This window comes from Bos grunniens, chromosome 2 (assembly GCF_055505025.1).
Source record: "Bos grunniens cultivar Pamir isolate PY7600 chromosome 2, Bosgru_T2T1.0, whole genome shotgun sequence".
Classification (NCBI taxonomy): domain Eukaryota; kingdom Metazoa; phylum Chordata; class Mammalia; order Artiodactyla; family Bovidae; genus Bos; species Bos grunniens.
This window is the reverse complement of record NC_141166.1, coordinates 125,315,615-125,339,342: the sequence shown is the minus strand read 5'-3', so window position 1 is coordinate 125,339,342 and position 23,728 is coordinate 125,315,615. Positions and strand designations below refer to the sequence as shown.

Below are 23,728 nucleotides of genomic sequence, written 5' to 3'. Positions count from 1 at the left end.
ATTATTTAGATCAAGTGTTCATGAAATATAGTAAACTCTGAGGATATGCAACAGTATGAAAAACAGAAAAGTAAATAGACTTGTTATACTTTTTCTGAAAGACAGTATTATAGTATAAGTACCGATAGAGTGGCAAAGATGATTTGCTGAGCCTCTAAGGTTCAGAGATGTCAATAAACAGAGGAAACAATATAAATTCAAAACCTATTGTTACTATACAATCCCCAGTGAAAACCAACTAAAAACAAGGGTTTGATTTACTTAAATATTTAACAAAAATTTATTGCAAGAGATATTTTTCACTGAATTTACAGTTTCAAGGAGCATGGTACAAAACATAATGCCATCAGCTTTGTCTAAACATTAAATAGGTGCAAATACACAAAGATTAAAAAAAGTGACGGGCATACTTTACAACATAAATTACAGTACTATAAATATATTTTATATACATTATACATACTCTTAAGACATCATTTTGATATACAGCATAGATTATATTGATTTTCAAACTATTCAGTGCCTTAATAATATTATATATCAGAAGCTTAAGAATTTATTTGCATCATTACACTTATAGTAAGTGATTTCATATCAATGAAGCCATATTTTAGCTAGTTTATTTCCACCATTTAAATAGGCTATTATCCACTTAATGAGCATTAACACATATGGCAGTAGTTTTCACACGGATATTTTCTTTCCCTCTCATGGTGATGACTAGAACAGGGGCTGCAGTGGGATGACGGTAGGGTGCGGGGAGAGCAGCGAAGGGAAGAGGGCATGGGGCAAAGGTGGGAAAGCCAGATGGCTAGGATGAAGGACGGAAGCTGGGATGATTGGCACCTGAGGAGGAGCAACAAAAGTTGGCTGACTCCCAGGACAAAGCCTCGGCCCTACTGGTCCTACTGAGATCTGAGGTAATGATGTTCTGGTGAGAGCTGGGACGTGGGACAGAAACTGTTGGTGTGGTTGAAGCACTTTAAAGGTTCCTGCCGCTGCCGCTGCCGCTGCAGCTGCTGCCGCTGCCGCATGCTGTTGTAAAACAGTGTGGTGGATAGTGGTGACAGAGGTAGAACGCAGGGGCTGCTGCAAAGGCAAAGGCTGCAGAGGTGTGCTGGGGGGTGCGAGGGCGGCTGGAGGAAAAGTGAACTTGACCTTGTTGGCCAGCATGTTTGGCGGTAGGATGTGCTGGTATACTTCACATGGTAGGTTTTTGAACTTGTCATGGTTTTCTATCGGAATCAATAATGGCTGTTCTGGTAAAGCTAATGGAGCCAGGATCTGCTCTGTTGTTACAAAGGTATGGCCACTGACATGTGCTTCTTTGAATGGCAATGGTGGTTGTGCATTAAGGATTCCTGAATTAAAACACAGCCACTCCGTTGATGCCTCATTCATCTTGCCTTGTGGAAGGGCTTCAGCCAGTTCATAATGACAAAGGAACGATTTAGGTTGTGACTGTCTAAAGTTCCTTTCACTATTAGGCACCTTGAAAGGAATTTGCTTTTCATTGACATTTGTATCCTCACTTCTTTCTTTGTGTTCAAGCGAGGTACTGTCTATTTCTCCTTTTGCTGGGGCACTAACTGTATAGGCTGATGTGGTGGGTTCACTGGAAATCTCTGACGGTTCACCAGCAGTGGTCTCCATTACAACCTGCTGAGTTTCATCATTGGCTTCAGAAGGAAGAGGGCTGCTGGTGGGCACAGCCAGTTTATTTTCTACTTGGTCTAGTTGTTCTGAGTTCCTTTTGACATCTGCAGTTTCCTGTGGTTTTACTTCGTCTTTTCCCTCTTCACTTACAATTTTATCCTGGTGATGTAAGGAAGAATTGCCTTTCTTGGGATAATCTGTTTTCTCTTTGAGTTCCAAAGCTTCAAAACGCATGTGGAATCTATTTCTTTTTCTCCTCTGTTTCCTCTTAGGTTTGCAAGGAGCAGAAGCATGATGTGATGTCAAGAATTCTTCTGGTAGATAATTCTGTCGATTTAAACTTTCGTCTGAAGAATAAGAATATGAATGTTGTCTACGCTTTCGATGGCATCTTTCTGATTCATTAATGAGAGAATTATAACCTCTTTTAACAGCCTGGCTCTGACTCATGCATTTCATTTCATTCTGAAGAACTAGGCATCTGTGATCATGACCACAGCTGGACATTTTAGCTTTCCAACTACAGTATGTTCTGGAGTATGTTAAATTATGTTTTGCAGAATGTATCATTGTTGAATTGGATTGTCCATTTAAGACAACTGAGCTGTTTTTACAGTAGTTTTTAGAACTGATAAAAGTATTATTATTGTATTCAGTGTTCCAGGTTTTACACGTTTCTTCATTTTCACTTAAGTATATGGATGTAGATTTGGGCCTTTTATCAGGTAATTGCTGTGAGTCCAATAGTTGCTCTGCAGCTAAATACTGTTTTTCTGAAATTATTTCCAGTAGATTTTTCCTAGTTGTATCAGTGTAACTATTTTCTGTTTCCATTTTGAAGCGTGTTTCTGATTCTTTGGTTTTCTCTCCATAATTATGGTGACATAACTTTCTTTTTTTCTTTCGTCTACTTTTATGGAACCAACGTTCATGAGTATTTTTCAATCTTATTTTGTTGTATTTCCCATCTATAGCATCTGGCTTTATCTGATTTTTAGTAAAAGTATATTTTTTTGTTTTTCTGATCCTACAGGAAATATTTTTATACCTCTGACCCATAGTCTCATTTTTTCCAGAATCACAGCTATTAGAGACAGTATCATCAGTCAAATGAGAAGTGACTTGGGTATGTCCATTTCTGCTACCTCCAACTTCATAATCAGTGAGTCCTGCCATAGACGTATCCTTGCAATCCAAAACTGGGTTCTTGTAAATTTCTTCTCCCTTCTGCTGAGAAGAAAGATCACTTAAAGGCAGCTTATTTTTATCTAGCTTGTTGTTTAATTTAGTGGACTTGAAGTCAAAACAGAGAGGATTACAGCTATAGGAAATTGATGGTTGAGTGGTGGTGTATGTCAGCATTTCTGATGGCCACTGAAGAACTGTGGATCCATCTTTGTTAAGTACGGGTATAAATGGCTCACATGGTCTTTTATATAAATCTTTTTTTGTGTGTAAGGTTATATTATCCTCTTCAGAATTTACAGGGGTCAACACGTCCAGACCATGATTTTTATTTTCAACTTCAATCATGGATGTCACATTGCCCTTAACAGTTTCCTTGGTGGTAGTCTGCAAAGACATGTTGTCATCAGCCATATCAAGAACTATGGATTTATTTCCTAGCAATTCAGAAGTGTTACCGTTTATAGGTGTGTCTTCATTAATAAGAATATCTTCTGGTGAAATCTGATCTGCTGAAGGGACTGAAATTTGACAATTATCTGCATCAGATGATGAAGGGAGCTGAAACTGACAAAATGGAGGTAATAATAATGGATCTTTTTCACTAGAAACTTTTTTCATCTCTTGAGTTTGAGTAGTTTCTTTGTCAGTGCACATTCCCTCTGGTGGATGAAAAGAGTTTGCTTTCTCCACGGAATTCAAAAGCACATCTGTTGGTGAAGATAGTTGAAGATGACAAGCACCCGGGACAAATCTACTTTTTCTGCTAAATCCTTTTTCCGCAGAGGCATCATCATTGTATTCAGAGAAGGCTGCAGCTGAGGACTCCAGTTTCACGGATGCTTTCTTTGGAAATGCAAAAGAAAAGCCAATTTTGTGTCTGTGAATCCCCTGGGCTTGATCTTCAAGTTGGTTATTTTTGGCCATATAACTCTTTGTACTTTCTGGATCTGCAGCAAGAGTGGTAACATCTTTAGCCTTCTCTTGACTATGAATCAAAGTGCATTTAAAATCTTCCTGGTTATTAACTGAATCCACAACAGCTCTTTGGGAAATTTCGTTACAATTTTCTCTCACAGTAACAGTTGTTGACTTGAACATAGGACCGCTTCCAGGAGCGCTACAGAAAGAAACAAAAGTATGTTTTCAGATAAGACACTTTTGAGGAAAAACAAGCATTTACATCTTAGAAATGTCATCATAAGATTTCTTTCAAGTTCGTAAATCTTTGTAAGATAATTACATTCATGTAGTGCAATTGACTTCCATAGTATCGCAATTTAATTTAGTTATTGGATATCATTTGGGATCACTTGGAGATGACCTCTTGAAGTTACTTTTACAGCTATTAACAGCAATGGTCAAAGATTTTCAGCCAGTGTTTCCAAAATAAAAATGTTTCTTTACCTCCATCAGTGACACTTTGGGATACAGAATTCTCTTAAAAAATACTTTTAATTCACAAATACTTAACTCCACATATTCTCTATATGGAGAATATGAAGGAAGTTAAAAGAAAAACTCTCAGTCATGATGTAAACAGGACTGGGAATTCAGTCCAACAATTCAATCAATGCTCATTGATTGTCTATCAAGACTCTGTGATATGCTCAATGAGAGCTTTAAGTCTTTTGGAATTGCCATTCTTAATATTTAAAAATTATCCTGAAGTTATCCATTATACCATTATATACAATAAATATAGGTTGTGGTTTCCATTTATTTGGCATCACAGGATACCATAAATAGTGAGTTTTTATAAAAAAGAACTATACTGTCCAGCACATAAACAAAGAACTAACTAAATATCATCTTTGCCCCAAAAGAATCACGCTGTGCAGAGTTTCCCCTGCTTTTCTAAGATGTTAGTTTCTGAGAGGTAATAAATGGTCTCAAATGTTTTAATCAAATTATTTCTTTAAACTATAATACAATGTACTGGTTCACTGTCTTGTATGACAGTAAGAAACACTACTAATTCTTAATTTGCATCTCATTAGAGTCACCAAATTATTGGGAAAAACTGTGTGTGTATGTAAGGTGAAATATGTACTATATGCTAAGAAAAGTAACTTAGATAAGAAGTTTTGCTTCTTCTGTACATGTCTTATTATCAAGTCTATTTCCCTTAAAATATTATACTTTACATTTGCAAAGGCTACTTATAGGGCATTAAATTACATAGGTACTATAATAGTCTGAAATGTAAACTTGCACTTGTATAATTTTTCATTTTTTACTGCACAGAATAAAAATACCTGGTTGGTATAATTGAATAGCAGTTTCGTTTGGTTTTAACAGTTCACTATAGGATTCCAGATATATTTACACTTTATTTTGACTTTTAAAATCTGACATCTCAAACAATGTTTTGATATGTCAGTATTCCCTAACACTATTTCTTTTTCTCCTTCCATATATATTCTTAAAGATCATTTCAAATAAAAGTTCTCCAAATTTTCAATTAAAAAATAACTTCTACTTATAACAAGGGCTATGAGATGGTGTTTACATCGCTTCTTCAATCAAATGTTTTGAATTTCAATAAGAAATAGAATGGCTTTCTATTAACACAACTTGATTAATAATGTAAAATTAATTTTTAGAAAGGAAAATTGCAGCAATTTGGTTTTTTATTGAAATGTGCATTAAAAAGGTGTTTGCCTAAATCTCAAATTCAATTTACTGTTCACAGGCCACAGAAAGTTATGAAAATGTGATTGTCTTATTCTGGGTACAGAAATAAATAGATTTGTGCCCTTTATTCATTTCCTTTATTTGTCATCATGTTTTAAGAAAACATTCACTGCACACTCACCATACGGTTTCCTTTCTTAGCTCGGCCAGCTTGTGCAGGCGTTGGAGTGCCTTTTCCTGTTTTCTTTCATCTTTCCTGGATTTAGATGCTACATTTCGAGCAAATTCCCTTTGTTTCAGTTCTTTGAGCCTCTATTAAAAAATATGAAAATGATTAATAGCATTTGAGTCTATAGTAATGTCAAAGCCATTATTATTGTTATTGAAATTTTCTAATGCATCATCTTTGATCTCATCTAAGGAAAGTACAGCATTTGTGACAATCTACTTCTAACAAAATATGTTCTTGCACTTTTGGCTTGTAAAAAGAGTGCCAAAACACATCATTACATGGTATTAAAAGGTATACCTATGCCTTAATAAACTGGAAATTTGATCTTTGCCTACTGATTGTTGCCTGCCAAGGTTCTCTGCCTAATTCATACATGTCTTGTGCGTGTATGTGTGCTAAGTCGCTTCAGTCGTGTCCAACTCTGTGCCACCCTATGGATTGTAGTCCCCCAGGTTCCTCTTTTCATGGTCTTCTCCAAGCAAGAATACTGGAGTGGGTTGCCATGCCTTCCTTCAGGGGATCTTCTCAACTCAGGGACTGAACCTGTATCTCTTACGACTCCTGCTTTGGCAGGCAAGTTCTTTACCACTAGCATCATCTGGGAAACTGTTGGAGTCTTAAAAAAACAAACTAATTTTTAAAACAAATCCAATTAGCTTGTGTATTTTAGTTGTGTGTAATAAATTCCATCATTTTAAAATTTGTATTAGAGTACAGTTGCTTTACAATAGCGTGTCACTTTCTACTGTACAGGAAAATTAATCAGCCATTTGTATACATATATCCCTTCTTTTTTTGGATTTCCTTCCTATTTAGGTCACCAAAGAGCAGTAAGTAGTTTTTTGTGCTATACGAAATGTTCTCTTTAGTAATCATTTTATACATAGCAATGTATATATGTCAATTCCAATCTCCCAATTCATCCCACCCCTCCTTCCTTTCTTGGCGTCTTACATTTGTTCTCTATGTCTGTATCTCTATTTCTGCTGATATGCTCTACATTAGAAAGGTATCTGATCTTTTTCATATTTTCTAAGAAGAGTAAATGTCTTACATGAATCTACGAGGCAAATTCCCACTAAAAATGTGATTTAAAATAATCCCATCCCTCAAATATCAGGCATATTTCTCAAATAATTCAAGATCTAGGAAGAAAATTAGCAGTATTATTGTGAAAATTCTTGTTACATTGAGCATATGTTTCATCCTAATTAAAGGAGCTGAGGTTTGAGATTGAAGGACAGAAAAATAACATGTCAAGTTGAATAGAACTGATAAATAGCCATGTATGTGGCATGATTTAAGAGATACCAAAGCGGTCCCATGCCCCAGATATTTTCACTATAGTCTTTCACAGAAACAGTATACAGCCATTAAAAACTTTAAAAAAAGATTTTAAAGTACTATATTTTCCTGTGGAATTCATGTCATGCCATCATGACATATCAGAGTCTTAAAATAGGAATTTAAGAGAATAAAGCATATACTAATCACATTTCCATGAAGTGATTGAACAAAAACTTTTGAGATAATTTGCATTGACATATTTGTGAAGGGGATTATTTAGAGCTGAATTTAAATAAAATAAAGACCATGTCATAAATGTCTAACTTGTGTTGCTGCTGCTGCTAAGTCTCTTCAGTCATGACTGACTCTGTGCGACCCCATAGACTGCAGCCCACCAGGCTCCACCGTCCCTGGGGTTCTCCAGCCAAAAACACTGGAGTGGGTTGCCATTTCTTTCTCCAATGTGTGAAAAGTGAAAGTGAAGTTGCTTAGTCGTGTCCGACTCCTAGCGACCCCATGGATTGCAGCCTACCAGGCTCCTCCGTCCATGGGATTTTCCAGGCAAGAGTACTGGAGTGGGTTGCCATTCATAAAAGTAAAATTTTGATATATTATCGCATTGATATAACAAAAGTGGCTTCAATTGTATAACACATATTCAACCATTTATTGTTTTTGAAAATATGTAGAATTAGAGTATAATAGGGCAAGAAAGTTTTGGTTATCTCTGTCTCCTAAAATCTTGAGGTCATATCAAAATTCATTCAACAACTTATTGATCACCAGCATGGTTACTCTGTTAAATGTCTAGGATATTTTTAAAAAGGTAAAAGATGTGTTTTTACCTTTATCTAGTGTGTTAGTGTGTGTGTGTGTTTCTGTGACTGTATGTGTGGACAAGTGAGTGTATATTTATATACATTTCACAAAAATAGGTAGAAAAGGCACACAGTAAAAGATAATGGCAATCAGTGGTTGAGGAAATCTTTTTGTGACCTATGAGGACAGTACAGGGGTGCACCCAAATTCCCTAGGTAGGCTCCTGAGAAAAGCCACATCTGATCTAGGTTTTAATGGATGTAAAAACATGAAGAAGAAGGGTTGAATGTTGGAAGTGGGAGGATATTTCAGGAGAAATAAAAGTTTTGTAAAACATAGAAATAAGAGCATGCAGATTCTGAAAAAATGCATGATTTAATGAAGCATGGCTACAGCAGAGTGTATGTGTGGAAGTAGCAAGACTTAATGAATTATAAGGTCCAACCATTTCCTGGGGGACCCTGTCTAACATATGACTTAATGTAACTGTAGAAAACATTAAAGGGAGTTTAAACAATTCAATGTCACAATACCATTTTCTTTTTATTTTGTTTTTCCATGATACAATTTTCATTTTATTAAGATTCTTTTGGCATCGGTATGCATGAAATTTTGCCATGTAGTAAAATTAAAGACAAAGTGACCAATAAATAGAATTTTACAATGAACCAGTTAAAAACATTAAAAACCTTTTCTAAAGGAATCGCAGTGGAGAGAAAAAGTAGAATTAGTGATTTATTAGGTGTGCATAATTGAATGACCTAAAGAATATGCATTACCTTTACTGAGAAATAACACCTGCCATTTTAACAAACAGACAGTCAATCAAGAGAGGGTTTGGGTTAAGAGGTGGATGCTAAGAGAGAATTTGAAGATAAATTCTCTAAAATAAACATTTTAAAATCAAAGTGCCAAGTGAAATAAAGCAAGAATGCTGCAATATCAATGAAAGAACTAACAACTAACATTCAAAGTTTTTAAGAAGTTCTATTTATATATAGCAATATTTTAACAATCAGACATAATTTTTCCTACTAGATCCTTCAGGAAGCTGATACAATAAAAAAAATAGATGACTATTTTAAATAAGATTTTTAGAATAAATGTTAATTTCTGATATATATGTTGTGTGTGTGTATATATATATATATGCAAGTTAAATGTACAATGCTTCTAACAAAAAGCAAAGCTTTTCTAAAGCAAGTATATGAAATTGCTAGGAATCCACTGTTTACAGCTTCAAATTAACCATTATGATTTTACTTAATCCATTTCTACTGATATAATAGTCAAATATCAAGGAGTCTGTCAATTTTCAAATGCCAAAACAGTTGTGGTATAGCTGTGAAATAACTGAGTGATTGACATGGCAGAATCAACTCCTAAATGATGATTTAGAGAAGAATGCAGATGTTGTTTTTGTCTTGCAGAGGTTGTCAGTTCAGTTCAGTTCAGTTCAGTCACTCAGTCATGTTCGAATCTTTGCAACCCCATGGACTGCAGCATGCCAGGCCTCCCTGTCCATCACCAACTCCTGGAACCTACTCAAACTCATGTACCTGCGTCAGTGATGCCATCCAACCATCTCATCCTCTGTTGTCCCCTTCTCCTCCTGCCTTCAATCTTTCCCAGCATCAGGTTCTTTTCAAATGAGTCAGTTCTTCACATCAGGCGGCCAAAATATTGGAGTTTCAGCATCAGCATCAGTCTTTCCAATGAATACTCAGGACTGATTTCCTTTAGGATGGACTGGTTGGGTCCACCAAATTACATTCAAGTAATGTACTGAATCTATTGATCTCAATCTCCCTCTATATACATAAAACTTTTCTTATCTCGGTGATAGACTTCCTAATATCAAGGTAAATAAACTTGACTAATATTTAGGGACTACTTAGTTGTAGAGGTTATATATGCTGTGTGCACTCAGTCACGTCCGACTCTTTCTGACCTTATGGACTGTAGCCTGCCAGGTTCCTCTGTCCACAGAATTCTCTGGGAAAGGATACTAGGAGTGGGTTGCCGTTTCCTTCTGCAGGGGATCTTCATGACCAGAGATGAAATTGGAGTCTCTTTCATCTCCTGCATTGGCAGGCAGATTATTTCACCACTGAGCCACCTGGGAAACTGCAGAGGTTATAGGTCTGGCCAAATACTTTGGTCAGTTTTAGGATAGAATTTATCAGTCTTTATATCCTTTCTTGCATTTTTCTGCAGCAAAATAAAGTCCTAAATAATATTTTAGAACTATAAGAGTAATTTTGAAAGGTAAAAAAATAGAAACCAAGTGAATTCTTCTGAGAATGCCAAATGGAAAGAAAACTTAAGTTCCACACAAAGGAATATACAAGATTATACCAGTGAGGCTTATGGAAATATCAATGTTATTTCAAAAGCTTCCTCAACAATTTATTGAGAATCACTCTTAAAAAATTCTTGGTGATAAATGTCAAGACAGGTATGACAGTCAGCAAGAATTAGAAAATTAAAAGTATGTTAAAAGGAACTTGTGGGTGGATGTGGTCTGTCTACTGCATTGTAAAACAAATTGTAATATATGCTCACATATAATTCAACATATACTTTGAAAATATGCACTAAAGAAAGAAAAAACAGAAATCAATATTCTTTGGTTATGATACCATCTCAGAGGGTCTATTCTACTTTCCCACTGATTTACTTCTCTTAGTCTATAGAGAAACAGAATGTCACAAGGGCAACCCAAGGTCATTAATCCTCAGATATGGTCTCAGGAAAACCCATGGAATTGGATGATTGGTAAAGTTATAACAATACTGGCCTCAAGTTAGTGATGGTGTTTAGAAAGTGGCAAAGGCTTAATCAATGTGAGAAATAGAGAAAAAGCAAGAGAGAGAAAAATAGCACTTAAAAGACTCAGCAGTTTCTGTGCAAACATTTAGATAAATTACATTGTTTTACAATTGCAAACCAAACTTTCATGAACATTCTTATATGTATATTGTGTACACCTGTCTAATTACACCCAAAGGACAGGTTTCTACAAGAAACACTAAAATAAAAGATCAAAATGCACTTTTTGAGATTTTCCAAACTGCTGTACACAGCCTTATACTGTCATTGTACTGTTCCCAACAGCATATGAGAATATATACCTTATCCAATACTGGGCAGCATCCCTCTAAATTTGTTTAGTTTAGAGAGATGACAGACAAAAAGTGATATATTATATATATTATGATATACTTATTGGCAGTCAATAAGTGATATATGATTTAATGTTTTGCTATGATTCATTTACTTACTAGGAAGTGGAAATATTTTTACATACATAACAGCCACCTGTATCTCTTCATTTAAAATTAATACTGTTCCTTAAAATTTATTACACAGTATTATATACATTACTTTGAAAATAAGCATGAAAGCAAACAGAGCTAGCCTTATTATCCATATTTAGAGATGACAAAACGAAAGTTGAGCAAATTTTAAACTTGTTCACAGATGTGTGCGAGTGGTAGAACCGGACTGGAATCAGGATTTCCGGGAACATTTCATGTGATTTATCTCCTATGTTTACTCTGCAATATGTTATTCAAGATGCCTAACTCTTTAGGTCAGGTTCATTGGGATGTATTGCAAATATTCATTTATCTTTCAGCAAATACTTCTTGAATGCCCATTACCTGTCAGCTGTTATTCTAAGCACTGTTGATATATCTGTGACAAAGGAGGATAAAAGCTCTGTTCGTTGCATGAATTTTTTGTCACAGTTGAGAGAAATGTACATTAAAACTTATAATTAAGTCAGTTGTATAGTACGGTGGATAATGAAAAGGGCTATGGATGAAATGAATTTAAGCTGAGGGTGTAGGAAGTAAGGGCTTCCCAGGTGGCTTAGATGGTAAAAAATCAGCCTGCAATGTGGGAGACCTGCATTCGATCCCGGGGTTGGGAAGATCCCCTAGAGGAGGGCATGGCAACCCACTCTAGTATTCTTGCCTGGAGAATCCCCATGGACAGAAGAGCTTGGCAGGCTACAGTCCATGGGGCCACAATTTCAAATAGAGTGATTAGGGAAGGTTTTTTTTATTAGGCTTATTCTTTATTTCTGTTTTTAAAATCACCACAAATTTAACAGCTATAAACAGCATGCATTATTATCTCCATATTTCTGTAGATGAATATGCCTCTTCTGTGCTCAGTGAAGTTGTTGATCAAGATTTTTTCTCATTTGGAGACTTGTGTTGGAAAAAAATCATCTCACAACCTCCCTAAGGTTGTTGGTAGAGTTAATTTCCTTGTGTTTGTGGGACTGAGAACCCCAGCTTCATACTGGCTATAACCCAGGGCTACTCTGGTTAACACTCTGCCCACTCTGCTGGTAACAGAAATCAACACTGAGTCCCCAAGATGGCATTGTTCCCTGGAGTGATCAGCCATTAGCTGGTGGTAGGTTAATTACACTGGGCAGCAACCTTCCAAAAAAAAAAAAAGAGGAAGTAGTTTTGCTCTTCCTGCAATAGGCATTTACTCTGGATATGAACTTACCTTCCCTGTTAACACTTCTGTCAAAGCTACAGTCTATGTGGACTTCTTTTGTTGTCCAGTGGTTAAGAATCTGCCTTATAATGCAGAGATGCAGGTTTAATCCCTGGCTGGGGAACTAAGATCCTACATGCTGCAGAGCAAATAAGCCTGTGTATCACAACTAGAGAGTCTGTGAGCTGAAAGGAAAAGATGCCACATGATGCAATGAAGATCCCGTGTGCCTCAACTAGGACCCAATGCAGTCAAATAAACAAATAAAATTAAAAACAACAGCAACTGCAAACTATGGGCCTACAGAATGCCATTTCCATCATTATGGTACTCCACGTTTATGATCATTGCTCTGATTAAGAAACTCTCTTCACAGCAAAGAAAGAACAAGTGTGGAAGTGGGCCCATGCTCATGGAATTCAGTGGTCTTATCATGTTCCCCACTGTTTTGAAGTAGCTTGTTTGAAAGAAGGGAGGAATGACCTTTAGAAGGCTCAGTTATATCTAGAGTTAAATTGCTAGGTGTCGATACCTAGCAGGGCTGGAGCAATGTTGTCCAAGAGGCTGTATGTCCTCTGAATTAGTGTCCAATATATAGTGTTATTTTTCTCATAACCAGGACTGAAGGATTCAAAAGCAAGGGGTAGAAACTGAGGTGGCATCACTCACTACTATCCCTAATGGTCCACTAGCAAAATCTTTGATTTCTGTCCCCACAAACTTACGCTTTTCTGTCCTAGAAGTCTTAGTTCCAAATCGGAGGATAATTCCACCCAGGAGATACATCGATTATTCCACTGAACTGGGAATTAAATTTTTTACTTTGCTGCTTTGGGCTTTTTATACTGAATCAACCTGCAAAGAAGGGTGGCACTGTGCTGGGTGAGATGACTGATCCTGATCACCAAGGAGACAATGAACTACTAGCCACAGTAGTGGTGAGGAAAGTTGTCTGGAATACAGGAGCTCCCTTTTGGTGTCCCAGAGTTATCATGCCCTGTGATTAAAGAAGGTCAATGGAAAACTACAACAACTCAATTCAGACAGTACTAGTAATGGTCCAGTCCCCTCGGGAATGAAGGTTTGAGTCATTCCATCATGCAAAATACCATGATCAGCTAAGATGCTTGTTGAGAGCAAAGGGAATGAGTAGTGGAATAAAGCAGTTATAAATATCAACTATGATCACATGACTAGCTATATTAATTAATATAATTGTCATGGGTATTTCTTCCTCATTTAGTTATGAAATACATATACATTTTCTTTCTTCATTTATTCTGTTACCATATAAGATATATTGAATTTATATCATAGTATATAACTAACAGGATTGCAAGAAGAGCTAACACTACCAAAGAATTTTAATCCTCTTCTAGGGAGCAAATTAGTGCATTTTCAGTTGTATACAGGATGCGTTTATTTTAGGAAGCAAAGTACCTATTTTTGTCTTTGTTTAGACATTAAGTATAATTTAAGGGGAGAAGGAAATGGCAACCCACTCCAGTACTCTTGCCTGGAAAATCCCATGGGTGGAGAAGCATGGTAGGCTACAGTCCATGGGGTCGCAAAGAGTCCGACACAACTAAGCGAAGTCACTTTCACTTTCACTTTCAAGGGGATATCATGAGTTTGAGCAAGCTCCAGGAGTTGGTCATGGATCGGGAAGCCTGGACTGCTGCAGTCCATGGGGTAGCAAAGTTGGATATGACAGAGCGAGTGAACTGAACTAAAGGAGATATCTGCCAAATTGATGAGGGAAAGACTTAAGATAGTTAACTGTGCTTGTCAATCTGGCTAGGCCATAGAACCCAGATATTTGGTCAAATACCAGACTAGATGTCAGATACCACTGTGAAGAAATTTTTTAGATGAGATTAACATTTAAATCAGTATATTTTAGATATAAATCTCATCTAAGATCATTTTTACATGAGATAAACTTTAAATCAGATAAGTAATAAGATTTATTCCTTAAATCCTAGTAAAGCAGATTACTCTCCATAATGTGGGTGGGCTTCATTCAGCCTGTTGCAGACAGCCTTTAGACTTTAGACTACAACATTAGCTGTTTCTTAGGTTTCCAATCTGGCACATTTTGGACTTGTCAGCTCCCACAATGTGTGAGCCAATTCTTCAAAAGAAGTGAACAGACCGAGAGAGACTGATAGATAGATATTCTATTAGCTCTATTGGCTTCCCTCATAGCTCAAGTGGTAAAGAATCTGCCTGCAATGCAGGAGACCCCGGTTCGATTCCTGGGTCAGGAAGATTCCCTGGAGAAGGAAATGGCAACTCACTCCAGTATTCTTGCCTGGAGAATCCCATGGACAAAGGAGCCTGGCAGGCTACAGTCCATGGGGTCACAAGAGTCAGACTCGACTTAGTGACTAAAGAGAGAGAGATTAGCTCTGTTTCTCTGGCAAACCCTCATTAATACAGGTTTTCACCAAAATGTGGGTATCTAGATATGATATTTGTGGCGAACAATGCAAATTGCCTTCACATTATACCCTACATCCTTCTAATTCATTAATAGAATTCCAATTTGGGGGGAGGGACAGAAGGATATTCAATTAAAATAATAAAAAATTCAACCTCCTTGAAATGTGTGGGTATGTGACACAAACCTCACTAATAGAATTGTAAGCAGATGCCTCTGAGGAGCATGTACCTAAAAAAACAAGTCTCATTAAAATATATATATATGTTTTTTTAACTATGTTTTTCACTTCCCACCCATGTGCAGTTGTGAGTCTTAGATGAGAAACAACGATCTTTTCAGCTGCAAATCTGTCAGCTTGACAGAGAAGGCCTAGATTCTGAAGCTAGCAAAGCAAAAAATAAAAAAGATTCCCCCTCCCCTAAAAGCATCATTGAATTATGTATTATACTAGGATGGATTACCTATGTAGCTTGCAAAAAAAATAAAATCCAACTTTACCTGATTTTACTTTTATTTGCAGCTGAATGAAATCTTAGCTTTATATATTGACTTACTAGATGTATGACTGGATAATTACTTTCATATTCTTAGAAATTTGTTCCCTCAGATAAAGTTGCTGATGATATCTAAAGTTCATTCTAGTTTTTACATTTCAAGATTGATGTTTTCAATGTCATCTTTTAAGATGGACTTAGTTTTTACCAAATAAAATGTGTATTTAGAACAATAATAATAATTACTTTGTTGTGTTTTCTCCACTACAAGTAAATGCATTACTCCTTTAAACTGGTTCAATACTTCTGTTCCTATTTTCATGTACCTTAGTAAGTCAATATATTGCCCAGTATTACTGTTTCCACAGGCTTAAGATTTCCTTTAAATTCCTGAGAGTTGTTTCTATAACGAACTATTTTTAATGGTTTTTGAAAAATCTAAGTATGCTTTCTATCTTATACAGAGTAATACCTTCAAAGAATTACAACTCAATCACCATCTCTATTTCCTTAATCAATTTATCTCTCTTGGAAGACTCCATGCACTGGATTCTATTAGAATGTTAGCAAATATATTTCTTCAGGGAGGTTAGGATATTCAAGTGAATGGTATCACACTTCAATGTGTAATTTCCTTCTAGTCATTATCTAATCAATGGTTTTAAGCTGAGTGAACCTGTGGAAGCTTCTTTTTAAAATTTCTTTTCCCATTACTATCATGAATACATATCTTTTGGACTTTTCTCTTGGCAGCTTTAGAGGCATCTAATCTCTTAATGGCATATCAGATCGGAACAATATCTTTCCCCAAGGCCTCTCATTCTTTGGATTCCATTAACTGAAGTTTCTCTTTATGGACAAAAACTCATTCTATTTCTAATATAAAACTCTTTGCAATCTGTATGTGTTATGTCTAAAACTGATTTTTCCAACCATTCAGTTCATTTTCTTAAGTGCTGGAGCAGAAGCGCCTTGCACATTGTAAGTACTCATGAATGCTTGTCAAATTGAATTGGCACAGGATTGCAGTGATTAACTTCTCATACAATAGGAGGCTTTGAAAATTTGTTAGCAAAAATCTCAATAAGATCTTTGGTATACAGACAAAGCAATGGAAACTTGAGTCTAAGAAATATTGACACTTTTATTTTAAAAAATACACAAACAACTTCAGTAGCCAAAAGTATATTTAGAATTATGGTTCAATTTCATGAGGAAATACCATGCATCTACTAAAGAACCTCTTGATGAAAGTGAAAGAGAAGACTGACAAAGTTGGCTTAAAGCTCAACATTCAGAAAACTAAGATCATGGAATATGGTACCATCACTTCATGGCAAATAGATGGGGAAACAGTGGAAACAGTGTCAGACTTTGTTTTTCTGGGCTTCAAAATCACTACAGATGGTGATTGCAGCCATGACATTAAAAGACGCTCACTCCTTGGAAGGAAAGTTATGACCAACCTAGATAGCATATTGAAAAGCAGAGACATTCCTTTGTCAACAAAGGTCCATCTAGTCAAGGCTATGGTTTTTCCAGTGGTCATGTATGGATGTGAGAGTTGGACTGTGAAGAAAACTGAGCACTGAAGAATTGATGCTTTTGAACTGTGGAGAAGACTCTTGAGAATCCCTTGGACTGCAAGAAGATCCAACCAGTCCATCAGAAGGAAATCAGCCCTGGGTGTTCATTGGTAGGATTGATGTTGAAGCTGAAATCCCAATAGTTTGGCCACTTGATGCGAAGAACTGACTCATTGGAAAAGACCCTGATGCTGGGAAAGATTGAGAGCAGGAGGAGAAGGGGATGATAGAGGATGAGATTGTTGGATGTCATCACTAACTCAGTGGTCATGGGTTTGGGTGAACTCCGGGAGTTGGTGATGGACAGGGAGGCCTCGCGTACTGTAGTTCATGGGATCACAAAGAGTCGGACATGACTGAGCGACTGAACTGAACTGAACCACCAGTAATGCTAAGAGTTTAATATATCTGGAATATTGTTGTATTATAATGCTAGTTTTTAAAATGGCATGCTTATGATTTTACAATATAAAGGTATCTGTAGCTATAGAGGACTTCCTAGGTGGTGCTAGTGGTAAAGAACCCGTCTGCCAATGCAGGAGATGTAAGAGACACAGGTTTGGTCCCTGGGTCTGAAAGATCCCCTGGAGAAGGATATGGCAACCCACTCCAGTATTCTTGCTTGGAGAATTCCATGGAGAGAGGAATCTGGCAGTCTACAGTCCATGGGGCTGCACAGAGTCAGACACAACTGAAATGACTGAGCACAGCACATCAGTAGCTATAGAAGACTAAAAATGCTAGAATACATAAATGCTAATGAATATTTTTCTTTGTAAGGTAAAATCAGAAGTATTATACTTTTATTTTCCATTATATGCTATTTTGCCATTTTTTTCCTTGTTAGCCTGTTTTACTATGAGGTTTTTTAAATTTCAATTTGAAATATAAATAATAAATATACTTTAAGGCTGAAACAAAAATTACCATTGTATCTTCCTATCATACATTCATCTTTATGTGCTTAGTCATTTAGTTGCATTCAACTCTTTGTGACCCCACGAAATGTAGCCCGCCTGACTCCTCTGTTCATGGAATTTTCCAGGCAAGAATAATGGAGTTGATTGCCATTTCCTTCTATAGGGTATCTTCCCAACCCAGGGATTGAAGCTGCAGGTGGTTTCTTTACCACTAGTGCTATTTGGGAACCCCACATTCATGTTGATGGCCCAATAAATGGTGGTGCTAGTGGTAAAGAACCCACCTGCCAATGCAGAAGACATGAGACACAGGTTTGATTCCTGGGTTGGCAGGCTCCCCTGGAAGAGGGCGTGGCAATCCGCTCCAGTAGTCTTGCCTGGAGAATCTCATGACAGATGAGCCTGGCAGGTTATAGTCCATAGGGTCGCAAAGAGTCAGACACGACTGAAGTGACTTATCACACAAATAATTAGAGTGTTCCAAATACTTCCAAGATCTTTGAACATGCACAGATAAATCATTATATGTAATACAAAATGATAAAACAAATCTGGTGGAGTTTTACATACATGATCTTTAACATCATGGAATAATTGTGGGTTGGTTAATATTTTAATCATCTTTTTAGCATATGTATGGTGGGAAAATAATATGTAGGGACTGCTGCTGCTGCTAAGTCACTTCAGTCATGTCCGACTCTGTGTGACCCCATAGACGGCAGCCCAGCAGGCTCCCCTTGTCTCCAGGCAAGAACACGGGCGTGGGTTGCCATGGAAAGTAGGACTCAAAAATCTGTGAGAAATACAGTATCACATTATATAGAAATAGATATATACTTTTTCTATTTCTCTCTGTTAATAATATTTATATATATATATATAATTATGAAAGATTTATCATGTATTTATAATAAAAAATGATCAAAGAGTTGGCAAACATCTTCTCAATAGAGTAATTTAACCTTGGTGTAACTTATAGTTGTTTCTTAGGCATATAATAAAGATGGAATATTGTGTTATTAGACAATTTTGCTTATAACTGGAAATAACTCCTATTTTGAAAACTGCATTTGAGCTGAGAAGAGTGTGAAGGATTTATTAATACTTGGTGGGAAGCCATAACTGGTGACTTCCTTGAGTACAAACCAGGTTTGTCCCTTGCCAGGACCATTGAAATTATACCCACAGAGCCTTTTAGGTATAATCATTCCAATTTGTGAGATATGCAAACTTCTAAGCCATAGTGGGTTTCACATTCATCCCTGTGATGTCTCTTGGCAATAAAATGGTAACTTGAAATTCCAAGGGATAGAGCCTCCAAATTGTATGGAAATGTAAGGACTTGTGCTGGAGAGAAAAACAAAACAAAACAAAACAAAACAAAACACCTGGTGTGGGATACTGGCTTATAACTTTCTGCTGCTAAGTCATTTCAGTCGTGTCTGACTCTGTGCGACCCCACAGACAGCAGCCCACCAGGCTCCCCCGTCCCCAGGATTCTCCAGGCAAGAACACTGGAGTGGGTTGCCATTTCCTTCTCCAGTGCATGAAAGTGAAAAGTGAAAGTGAAGTCGCTCAGTCATGTCCGACTCTTAGCGACCGCATGGACTGCAGCCTACCAGGCTCCTCTGTCCATGGGATTTTCCAGGCAAGAGTACTGGAGTGGGGTGCCATTGCCTTCTCCAATATAACTTTCTAAGTGAACCTAATGCTGAATAATCATTCAAAACTTTATATGTGGCAGGACAGGCCTGCCCAGGATAAGCTATGTTCTAGGCACTGAGACCAGAGCTGGGCATTGTGATCTTGCTGACCTGCACCCTGGGGGCTGCTTGAATTCTGCTTCACATATCAAGAGCATGGAGATCTTGACAGAGGCAGCCAAGAGCCAGAGAACAAACATGAAAGCAATACTTGAGTATCTGGGATGAAATCAGCTTGAGGAGTCTTAAGGTGAGGGATCTATGAGACCCTAATAGATGGCAGATCTCATAGAAATGAACACTGGCCAGTTAGATCACAGGAGAAACATTACAGGAATGCGATGCTGGGATTTTAGAGCTACATGGCTACGTGAAGATTGTTGTTTAGTCACTCAATCCTGTTCAACCTTTTGGTGACTCCATGAACTAGCCCACCAGGCTCTTCTGCCCATGGGATTTCACAGGCAAGAATACTGGAATGAATTGCCATTTCCTCCTCCAGAGGATCTACCCAACCCAATCCAGGGATCAAACCCACGTCTCCTGTGTCTCCTATATTGGTATGCAGATTCCTTACCACTCAGCCACCTGGGAAGCCCCCTACATGAAGATACAAGTTAAAAATCTTTCCAAATGTTTAGAAACTATTATTATGTGATGTCAGCGAAAATGGCAGAATAAAAGTTCTGGGAAGCTGACCCTATGCAGAAACAAAAAAATAAGTAAAAATTTTCAGAATCAAAATTGTCAAACTCTTTGTCAAAACTCTGGAAAACTGTCAAGGTTCAATAGCAACCAAGTAACTGGTCAATCAAGAAAAAGATGATTTAAACACAGTAGGAGAGCTTTCTGGCACTTTAATTCACCTTTGTCCTTCCTACCTATCTGCGGGAAAAACAAACTGTCGATCAAAAATACTGTATCTGGCAAAATAATATTTCAGAAATAAAGAGTAAAATCAAGGTATTACCAAATAATCAAAATCTAAGGGAGTTGCTGCTAATAGACTGGTCTTATAAGATTTTTAAAGCTAAAGGGAGACCCTTGGGCTGAAGTTAAAACACGAAAGAGTAACCTAAAGTCATATGAAAAAATAAAGTGTACTGGTAAAGGTAACTCCATAGGTAAATATAAAAGCCAGTATGACTGTATTTTGCTTTGTAACTACTCTTTTACTTATATGTGTTTTAAAATACAAATCATAATTCAGTAATTATAAATCTATGCATTGTGTATATAATGTAGGAAAATGTAACTTATAACAATAACTACATGAAGGGTAAGGCACAGAGCTCTATCAGGGCAGAGTTTTGAACACAATCAAAGACACCCAACACACCATTTATAAAAATTAGTTCAACATGGATCAAAAACTAAATATAAAAGCTAAATCTACACAACTCTGAAGAGAATCATAGGGCTAAATCTTCACAACCATAGTTTTGGCTATGGTTCTTGCATATGACACCAAAAGCAAGATTGGCAAAAGAAAAGCATAGATAAATGGGAATAAATTAAGATTAAGCACTTATATGCATCAAACAAAGTAAGTGAAAAGATAACCTATAGAATGGGAAAAATACTTGCAAATAAAATAACAGTCAATTATCCAACTGTATATGGAATCTAAAAAATACAGCAAACTAGTGAATATAACAAAAAAGAAGACTCATAGAGAATAAATTAGTAGTTACCAGTGGGAAGCAGGGGAGGGGCAGTATAGGGTGGGAGGGATGGAAGGCACAAACTTTTGGGTGTAAGTAAGATAGGCTCAAAGATAATGAACACATATAGCCAATGTTTTATAATTTTAAAATTTCAACAACCAAATATTTAAAAATGGGGCAAGATGTTTGAACAGACATTTATCTGAGGAAGCTATGAAAATGGCAAACAAGGACAGGAAAGTATGCTTAGCAATGAGATGGCATTTCATAATTATTAGGATGGATACTTTTTTAAAAGGAAAATAGCATATGTTGGCAAAGATATGGAGAAATTGGAACTCATTTTTATTGCTATTGGCAATGCAAAATGGGCAGTTGCTATTGAGTATTCTCTGGCAAATGCTCAAAAATTAAACATATTATTATCTATAATCTAACAATTCCATTCCTACATGTATACATAAAGTGTTTCAAATCAAATTTAAAAAATACTTGCACACAAATGAACACATAAGTACTATTTGCAATAGTCAGAGAGGAAAATAATCCAAGTGTCCATTGATAAATGAACAAACTATGGTAATCCATACAGTGGAACATTATTTACCCATGAAAAGGAATATACAATATGGATATACTTCAAAAATGTTGTGCTAAATTAAGCCAGACATAAAAGGTCACATATTATATAATTCCATTTATATGAAATTTTTATAAAGCAAAACCCATAGATATAGAAAGCAGAGTGGCTTTGGGTTGGGGTAGGGGAAAATGGGGAATGACTCTTTAAAGTGTATGGGGTCTCTTTTATGGGTGATGAAAATGTCAAGCTAGATAGATAGTTTCATAGAATGGTGAGTGTACTAAATGCCATTGAATTTATGAGCAATTTGTATAATAAAGTGAATTGCTCACTTTATTATGGTGAATTTTATTCTATGTGAATTTCACCTAAAAAGTAGAATATGCATTGATTTTTCTCGTATTATTTATATAATCAACATTTTATCCAAGATTTTCCTTAATTGGTTAAAACAAAATGAGTTAGTTTTAAGACCCTCAAGCAAAATTGCCAGTTTGGAGAAGGTAAAAATAAGAGGATCAGAAGATGTGAAAAAGTAATAATAATATAAAACAAAAAATTTTGTTTTGGCTTACTTACTCATTTATCTGATCTATTTAAAAATCATTGACATTAAAACTACTACATTGTTTTCTTTTCTTCTTTTTAATAAATAAGCATTTTACACTCCAAAGTACTGCTTTTCACTAGCCTATGGGCAGGTAATTCAAAATGCTTAGGATAATATCTAATCTAATAACTACAGATATCTCTTAGTGATTTTCAGAAGACTCCTGAGAACTACAGACAGATTTTAGGGACTTCATTTCCTGCCACTTGGTCTTAAGAAAATGTAGGAAATCTCCAGGGGGCTAGATTTTCAGTATTTAATTGAGTACATCACTATCCCCAAAAAATTGGAATTTAAGGTATTCAGAAAACTTCCCAAATTCTACACTCATATGTTAACATTAGTTTCACTGTAAACATATGTCATATTATTCTACAGGAAGGATAAATTACGAGTTTGAGGATACTTCAAGAGATGAAATTTGACTTCACCATTTGCTGTCTGTGTGACCATTGGTGATCCTTCCACCATTTGCAAAATGAAGAAAACAAATATGCAAAGCACATTTATTTCCTTTCACTCAGTAAATATCCATTTTTTTTCTCTTCCTTATTCTAATCCAAAAGTTAAAGGGTAGAAGTTTATGTATTCTATAGGGATCTCATTTGAGATTGAATTCAATGACCCAAAGACTACTTTATCTTGCAAACCTGCACCAAAAAACTCTTTTTAAAAAATGCTAATTAATCAAGAGGCATAATTGTGTAAAGAAATATCAGAAAGTTTATTTAAGCCAGTTTAATGTATAAATAAAAGTTTTATTAACATATATGGTATTTAATTGTGTAACACAAATACTAAATAATTTCTGAAGGCAGATCTTCATTGCATCATGTGGGTCTTTCACTGTGGTGCACAACTCTAGTCGTGTTTCATGGGCTCCAGACAATGCGGGCTTCAGAAGTTATAGTGCAAGCTTAGCGGCTCCATGTCTCGTGGACCTTAGTTCCCTGACCAGGGATCGAACCCCTGTCCCTTGCATTGCAAGGCAGATTCTTAACTCCTGGACCACCAGGGAAGTCCCTAAAGTCTGCTAATCTTAATACTAGATAAAACCGTTGATACAGCTCTCTTATAATTCTAACCAAAGGTACCTTTGATAGAAAGAAAACTGGTTCCCTAAAATGTTTCTATCTTAATCCCCAGAATATGCAAATATACTACCCTGCATGGCAAAGGGACTTCACAGATATCCCTAAACTAAGGACTGTAAAAGGGGGACATATTCCTGGATTAGCCAGGTAAGGCCAGATATGATCACAAGCATCCTTAGAAATGAAAGAGGGGACAGGAGAGTCAGAGTCACACGACATCTGATCATAGAAGCAGAGGTGATGGATAGGAAGAGAGGGAAAGAAAGAGAGAGAGAGATGGAGAAATTT

At 36.5% G+C, this 23,728-nt stretch overlaps 1 protein-coding gene across 1 annotated transcript in view; it reads right to left on the bottom strand.

Moving 5' to 3' along the window:
* Nucleotides 1–251: 251 nt before the first annotated feature.
* Nucleotides 252–23,728, bottom strand: part of ZNF804A (zinc finger protein 804A) — a 352,626-nt gene continuing 329,149 nt past the window's right edge. Inside the window, exons 3-4 of the mRNA XM_086371268.1 lie at nucleotides 5,660–5,790; nucleotides 252–3,961 (exon numbers count right to left, since the gene is read on the bottom strand). Of these exons, the coding sequence (XP_086227394.1) occupies nucleotides 721–3,961; nucleotides 5,660–5,790 (3,372 nt within the window). The 3' untranslated portion in view covers nucleotides 252–720. The remainder of the gene's footprint in view (nucleotides 3,962–5,659; nucleotides 5,791–23,728) is intronic.